The 7,588-nt window shown below is 44.1% G+C and overlaps 1 protein-coding gene and 1 non-coding gene across 2 annotated transcripts; both read left to right on the top strand.

The window, feature by feature from the left end:
* Nucleotides 1–927: 927 nt before the first annotated feature.
* Nucleotides 928–6,041, top strand: RPL23 (ribosomal protein L23). The gene is made up of 5 exons (XM_087441073.1): nt 928–1,006; nt 1,603–1,686; nt 2,007–2,135; nt 5,665–5,778; nt 5,901–6,041. The coding sequence occupies exons 1-5, from the start codon at nt 994–996 to the stop codon at nt 5,981–5,983; spliced, it is 423 nt and encodes a 140-aa protein (XP_087297199.1). The 5' UTR covers nt 928–993; the 3' UTR covers nt 5,984–6,041.
* On the top strand, nt 1,718–1,853 carry LOC147915005 (small nucleolar RNA SNORA21). The gene has a single exon (XR_015554812.1). It is a non-coding gene; the product is annotated as a small nucleolar RNA SNORA21 (small nucleolar RNA).
* Nucleotides 6,042–7,588: the final 1,547 nt, after the last annotated feature.

The following is a 7,588-nucleotide window of genomic DNA, read 5'->3' as shown; positions in this document are numbered from 1 at the left end:
CCACAGTGGTGTACAAAGCCTTACATGATCCAGTTCCTCTTCCCTGGACATTGCTAACTCCTTCACCTTAAAGTCCTTGCTCTAATGTCAACTTCTCCCATGAAGCCCACACTGAACATTCTATTTTAAATTGCAGTCTGGCCCTCTGCCCACGATCTGATCCCTGTTACCTTGTTCTACTTTTATTTTTTCATAATACTAATCACTATCATACTATATACTGTAATTATTATATCTATTTTTTAGGGTCTAATATCCACCTTCACCACCACCCCAGCAAAATGTACCTTCCATAAGGACAAGAAGGTTTATCTGTTTTGTTCCCTGATGTAGTCTCATGTATGCCCAGGACAGTATCTGGCATAAAGTAGGCGCTAAATAAATATTTGAATGAACATATCGACAGAAGGAAAGAAGCCAGAAAAATGGGGAGGTTGAAGCTGTGAAAGGGGTAATTAATATAGCAAGATATCCAAAATACAGATGGGTACGGGATCAAGCGCACATCTAGGGAATTATCTCTGGTGCTAGAATGCAACTTCTCAATTATATCACATCCTAATGAAACCGTTTAAAGCTCTTTCTCCCTCGGCCCCCCACACCGTGTTCTTTGGGGGACCCTACACAGCACAGAACGTTTTAATCATTTCTGAACCTCTAGTGTCCACGAAGTCCCTGCCACATACTAAGTGCTCAAACGAGGTTATTGGCTAAGTTAACAAACCAATGTTTCTGTGTGCCCAACTACTTTCGAGCTCGTAAAGAGGAGACGGGCCCTCATTCACTTCTGCAGCCCCCAACCCCTCGACCTCCCACTTCGCAGCGACACCACAAGCCGACGTCCAGGACTTACTACGTAATAAAACAGCGACCTGGGGGACGAGGCGTGTCGAGCGAACCCCGAGGCACGTGACGAGAGTGGGCGGTGCGTCAAAGTTCATATCCCAGTGTCCTTTGTTGCTACTTCCTTTCTGTCCCCTTCCGGCCTTCAAGATGTCCAAGAGAGGTGAGTTTTTCGCTCTGGGGGATCCTTTGCCATCTGTCGCGAGGTGGCTGCTGGCCTCGCCGGGAGTGGCCGCCATAGGCAGCTGGGGCGCTTTGCTCTCCTCCGGGCCGGAGAGGGAGAGGAGGGGCACCGCGAGAACACTGGAAGGGCCGCCGAAAGTGGCGAGGGCAGGCCTACAGAGTTGGGCTGGCGGGATCCGGACATGATTCTAGACCGAACTCCGCGGGATCGCTCCGCGCCCAGCGCTGCAGTAATGGGGTTGCAGTTGGACTGGCTTAGGCCGCAGAGTGGGAGACTTGTGCGGTCTGCCGCCTTAGAGGAAGAGCTACCTGGTGCACGAGTTGGAGCGAGGATTGAGTCGTCCAGGCCCCTTAATCTCAACGTAGGGGTGGTAATAGTGAGGAATTGGCTCTTTGCCGTGAGAGCTGGGTGGCACATGGGAAGGGAGTAAGTGGAGTTCTAGAGATAGCGAATCTATAGTGTACCGTTTCCTAAAGCATATGTGAATAAAGCTGTGTCCAGCTTGAGAAGGTGAAGGGAACTCCGAAACATGACTTAACCTGTGTGACCTCTCCTGTTTCTCTTCCTACCCACAGGACGTGGTGGGTCCTCCGGTGCGAAATTCCGGATTTCTTTGGGTCTTCCGGTAGGAGCCGTGATCAACTGTGCTGACAACACAGGTGAGACCTGCGGCTACACCCCGCCAAACTCCCCCTTTTAAAAGCACTCAGTGGGCCTTTTGCTAATGACCCACTGAGCCGTCAAGAAAGGGCAGAGTGAAAACACCGCTTTTGGGTGAAGCGGCAGCATGTTGTGTTGTTTCGCTTCAATCGGTGGTGTGACAGGGTGTTCTCCCTCGGGACTGTTCTCCCTCGGGACTCGCTGCTTGGGAGTGTGAGTGGAGTGGCTCTGGAAGTGTTGGGGAAATATTACACCGAACCGAACAGAACTGCCTAACAGGCTGTCAAAAAGATTCGTTTTTGTTTACATCCTTTTATAGGAGCCAAAAATCTGTATATCATCTCTGTGAAGGGGATCAAGGGACGACTGAACAGACTTCCTGCTGCTGGTGTGGGTGACATGGTGATGGCCACAGTCAAGAAAGGCAAACCAGAGCTCAGAAAGAAGGGTGAGTAGAGAGACAGAGTTTTCCTTATCGTCTGGTGGAGAGTTGAAGGGCTGCTCACTTTGTTGAAAAATGGAACAATAATTTTACCATTGTCACGGCCTGTTGAAGCCTGTTTCCTTGGGGAGGCACTGTGAGATAAATATCTGCAATTTAAGTTCTGCTCTTGCTGTCTTAGAGATCATTTTCTTCTCTGTCTGATCTTACTGTATTTGTCTTGCTCTCTTACTCTTTAAATGTATTTGCCACATTGAAGCCAGGGCCCATCTTTTAAAAATGTGAATCTTGTCACTTGCCTACTTAAGTTCTTCACTGGCTTCCAGTGTAAGCGGGGGGCTTTGTATGTTACCCTGCCATTTCCCCAGCAAGTGCAGCAGCTAGTTATAGACCACCTCACGTGCCTATAGAAACAAAAGCCCTGTCCTGGAATTTATAGTCCACCCTAACGGTGCCTGCCCCAGCTGTCTATTCCTTTCAGTTCTTGGTTTCTCGCTCTGACCTATACCCCTTCCTTTGTGCCTCAGATCCTTTGTACTTGCTGTGCCACTTGCCTGGAATGCTCTGATCCAGTCATCTTCAGCTCACTTCCTTGTTGACACCGCCCCCCCCCACCAAAAAAAAAAAAAACCTTGATGTCGGTGGTAATTTTTGTGTGCGAGACATTTAGTTAAGTCCCGTAAGTTAAGTTCTAGTTAAGTTCCATCAGAGCAGGTACCTGTCTTTAGTTCGTTGCCAATTCCTTGGCTACAAATGAACATGGTGGTACTTAGTAAACATATTTTTTGATAGGTGGTTTAGAACTCTACCAGGTGAGATCACAGCTTTAAGACTTATGTCACCAAGTTTTTTTTTCTGGAACTACTAATTTGAAAGGGAATAATGATACTCGAATACTTTTCAAGTGGTTGTGAGATTCAGGTGATGAGCTGAGCATGTAGAGCATCTGGCCTATTAACTAGCGCAGAGTAACAGATGGTGTTTCTCATGCTTTAAGTCAGATTCTTTTTACAGATGAGATTAATTCAAGATTGTGACTTGTCAGAAGTTTGGCAGAGTTGCTTCTAAATCTCTCTGTTTTGTTTTGTTTTGTTTTGTTTTTGGTGAGGAAGATTAGCCCTGAGCTAACATCCGTTGCCAATCCTCCTCTTTTTGCTGAGGAAGATTGGCCCTGGGCTAACATCTGTGCCTATCTTCCTCTACTTTATATGGGACGCCGCCACAGCATGGCTTGACAAGCAGTGCGTTGGTCCGCCCCTGGGATCAGAAGCTGTGAACTGCTCCTGGGAGTGGAGTGCGCAAACTTAACAGCCATGCGCCACCGGGCCAGCCCCTAAATCTCTTCTGATAGAATCTAAAACAGGGAGCTGCTCATTACTTAATCATGGGCTACCCCCCAGATGTTTCTCCTCTAGGTATATTAATTAAAAGGGGGGTCTTGGAGCACTTCTGCCTTGTAATGTCCTCTCTGGCTTTAGAGTTTATGATACTCAGTATACTTGAACTTTTCAACTCCTGAACTTATCCCCTGTGCCTGCTTAGTCTTGCTCATCCTGAGAAGTCCTAGCCATGTCTCAATGTATAGTACAAATGTGATGGGTCTCAGCCACATATATCAGTTACTCCTTGTAGCCCTGCATACAGTACCCCCTACCATTCAGTTTTTAGCCTTCTGGTCAGAAGTCTTACTTTGTTCACTTTTAATATCTGCTTGAGGGCTTGGTGGGCAAGGAGTAAGTAGCATTGTGGTTAACCATTGATGAATGAGTATGTGGCTTGGGATCAGCATGCAGTGGACAGGCTTTCCTCTTAGAACACTTGCTGGGTCTGATCTGTGGCCTGGGGAGCTGTCAGGGAAGGGCAGAGCAATCAGCCATTGCTATGGGTGAGATGGCAGCAGGATGTGCTGTTGGTCTCAATCAGTTGTGGGACAGACCAGAGAACACTTCATGGTTTTAAAAATAGTTGTGAATTTCCAACTCCATTAATGTCTTCTTTGTTCCTTGTTGCTGCTAAATGAACACACGCCTTCACCTTAGACTTACGTATAATTTACAGAAATGTGGAAAGGGACAGGACCAGAAATCCAGAGTCCTGAATTTGTGTGGCCTTATTTATCCACTAGATTCATTTGTGAGAATTTAAATAGTTATAAGTAGATGAGGGTCCAACAAAGGAGGCACTCAGTAAATATTAGTTACCTGTCAGTGTGTATCCCATTGTTAAAATCTTGATCAGAAGCTGTCTACGTACATAGGTAGATAATACTTGCCTCAAGGATAGCCAGGATCCCTGTCCTTATAAAAATCCTGTATTTCCATGGTTTGATCTTGAATGTAGAAATGTAACTATTATCCCTATTTTACAAGAGGAAAACTTGAACTCCAGAAGATTAAGTAACTTGTTCAAGGTCTCCAGGTTAGTATTAGTCAAGATTTGAATCCAAGAATGTCTGACTCGAGTTCTTTCAAGTGCAGTAGATGCTTTGTTTTGAAAGTCTGGGAAAGTGTTCCCTTTAGTGCAGGTAGGCTTTAAAAAATTACTTATGACCCTAGAAAACGGTTCCTCAAAAAATTAAATGTGGCAGTTAATTACTCAAGAAGTACAAGTTGAATTTCAGTTACCCGGTTCTTAGACCTCCAGAGGATGATCATTGTTAATGTTTTGTTGTATGTCCTTTTTTCCTGGTTTCTATGCAAAAAATTAGCTTGTAAACTGCTATGTAATGGGACCATAAAAAATTACAGATATACATAATCATTTTAAATGATTCTATTCTGTGCATGTGCCATGAGATACTTAGGTTAATTCCAAGTTTTTGCTCTGTTAAAACAACACATGCCCTGCAGTTAGAAAGGCGTTTGAGATAAGGTAGAGTGTATGGTCAAGATCCTGGACACACTCATTAAGTTTAAGGAGTGTGTGTACATATGCTCACTAGCAATTACAAGTTTTCTTTGGGTAAATTGGTGTGTAAATGAGTTTATATTTGTAAAACCTAATACGTGGTACACATTTAATTCCAGCAAATTCTTGGAAGCAGTAATTTTTAGATCGAGGTGTGTACTTTTCTTGGAGATTTTGATATATACTGGCATGGAATGTTGCTTAATGAGGAGTTAATGCTTGGCCTCTTCACTCATTCAGTCTGAGGGGCATCCCATTCCCAATTCTGTGATTAGGATCTTAACAATACCTATCTGTTGGGTCAAGTGGGGAAAAGTATAGAAAGTGCTTAGCAAGTTTCCTGCTGGTGTGTTGCTAATTGTCCTCCCAGAAGAGGGTACAGATTTACACTTGGAAGAAAGTGGAGGCAGTTTTGACTTGAAGTGAGTAAGGTCTTTCCTTAAGGGGTGATTGGTGTTTGCACTGTCTCTCACACTTGCTTTTAGGAAATGAAAAACTAATGATGAGTACACATTATATCCAAAGGGGAGATGTTGGGGAGCTAGACGAGGTGTAAACTGCTTTCCCTTGGTGGCACTGGGACTTGACAGGTTAATGATTTCTGTTTCTGTTCTTTTTTCCTTCTTAGTACATCCAGCAGTGGTAATTCGACAACGAAAGTCATACCGGAGAAAAGATGGTGTGTTTCTTTATTTTGAAGATAACGCAGGGGTCATAGTAAATAATAAAGGCGAGATGAAAGGTAAGAAAGAATCCTTGTCATTCTTTAAGTCTTTGAGATTGGATAATTTAACTCTTGGGTCTAGGAGTACAAGCAGAGGACCCTCTGATCTTATCTGTCACTTCATTCTTTTTTTCATGCAGGTTCTGCCATCACAGGACCAGTTGCAAAGGAGTGTGCAGACTTGTGGCCCAGGATTGCATCCAATGCTGGCAGCATTGCATGATTCTTCCGTGTATTGTAAAGAAAAAAACAAACAAAACATTAAAAATTATTTGCTCCCAGTGCTTGCCTTCCTTTTCATTTCTACATGTCACTCTTATTGGCACTGCCTAACCCTTGTCTCCTTTGTAAAATGAAACTGAGTACTCAGTGCAAACTTTCTGGGGGCGTATGTAAAAAAAGAAACAGTCCTTTCACTTTTGTGATTGTACAGAACTTTTGGGACTTTCAGATTTCTGCTGTAAAAACTTGGGTTAGGAATCCTTAAAGTACATTGCAGAGAATAGGTGCTGCTTAATGACAGGTTGTTCCGGGTAACTTCCGTGCAGTTAGAAAGGTATTTGAGTTAAGGTAGAATGTATGGTCAGATCCTGGACACACTCATGGAGTTCAAAGAGTGATGTGAGGGAGAACCAGGTCCACACATGTATATGTGCACACTTTTGCAGTTACACATTTTCTTTGAGTAAATTGCCATGTAAATGATTTATATTTGTAAAATCTAATACATGGTAATTGCCATGTGAATTTGCTCTCATGGAAGATGACTAAGTTGTTAATAGTATGCAGGTTTTTTGCTATTGAAATGTTTTGACAGGATGGCCATGTAATGTATCTGCCAAACCCTAGTTTGAGAAGAAGAGATGGTATAATTATGCCAGCACAATAGGCATAAACCCTGGCAAATTCTGACTGAAGGCATTGAACGTTGCAGCTTTTCTCTCCAAACCATGAGAGTTAATTTAGGTGACATTCAGGGTCTGGGGAAAATGAGCACTCAACTGGTTTGGGTCAATAGTCTGGTCTAAAGATGTTAGAACAGGCTTTTTAGACTAAAGTGTGTGTTCCTATGTCTAGTATCTGAAAATACTTGGCCTTAAGTGTTATCTGTAAGTTGAGTATAATGCAAGGCTGAAGATTAGAATGTCGTGAAGACCCTAACACATAGTCACTTGGCCCTCAAGATTAGGAATGGAATGTACTGGAACTAGAGAGCAGAGTGATTTTCAACTTGAGGAGTTAAAAATGTGTCCAGTCCGTTGTTGGTGCCTCAAGTCAATTCTGACTCCTAGTGAACACGCGTACAGCAGAGTTGGACCCTGCGTGGTCTTTTTGCACTGTTCTCGCACTTTCTGGCGCTGTATCATAGGGTTTTCATGGCCAATTTTTGCAGAAGTGGGTGGCCAGGTCCTTCCTGTCTTAGTCCGCAACCTCTGCTGAAACCTGTCTGCAGTGGGTGACCCTGCTGGTATTTGAAATACCAGTGGCATAACTTTCAGCATCACAGCAACATGCAGCTGCCACAGAATGACAGCTGACAGGAGGGTTCCTTGACCCGGAAAGGAACCTGGGTTGCAGTGCTGAGCGTGCCAAATCTTAACCACTAGACCACCAGGGCTGCCTGTTCAGGCCATATCTCAGACCAATTGAGTGAGACTATGGAGGCAGGACCCAGGCATGTGTACTTTTTAAAGCGCCGCAGGAGATTCCAAGGTTGAGAATCAGTGCTTTGTCTAGACAACCAGCCTGGATTTTAAGAGTATTAAATCCAGAAGTCTCTAAAACAGACCTGTCTTACTGTACCCCACCCTCTAGCCTGGTGAATTGC

This window comes from Ceratotherium simum, chromosome 16 (genome assembly GCF_057802395.1).
Source record: "Ceratotherium simum simum isolate JZ-2026a chromosome 16, ASM5780239v1, whole genome shotgun sequence".
Lineage (NCBI taxonomy): Eukaryota > Metazoa > Chordata > Mammalia > Perissodactyla > Rhinocerotidae > Ceratotherium > Ceratotherium simum.
The sequence above is the reverse complement of the archived record's forward strand: the minus strand, read 5'-3'. Positions and strand labels throughout refer to the sequence as shown.

Coding starts and splice junctions, on each gene's coding strand:
- RPL23 (XM_087441073.1), top strand. Junction 2,136..5,664: donor ACCAGAGCTCAGAAAGAAGG/GTGAGTAGAGAG, acceptor TTTCCTTCTTAG/TACATCCAGCAGTGGTAATT. Junction 5,779..5,900: donor TAATAAAGGCGAGATGAAAG/GTAAGAAAGAAT, acceptor TTTTTCATGCAG/GTTCTGCCATCACAGGACCA.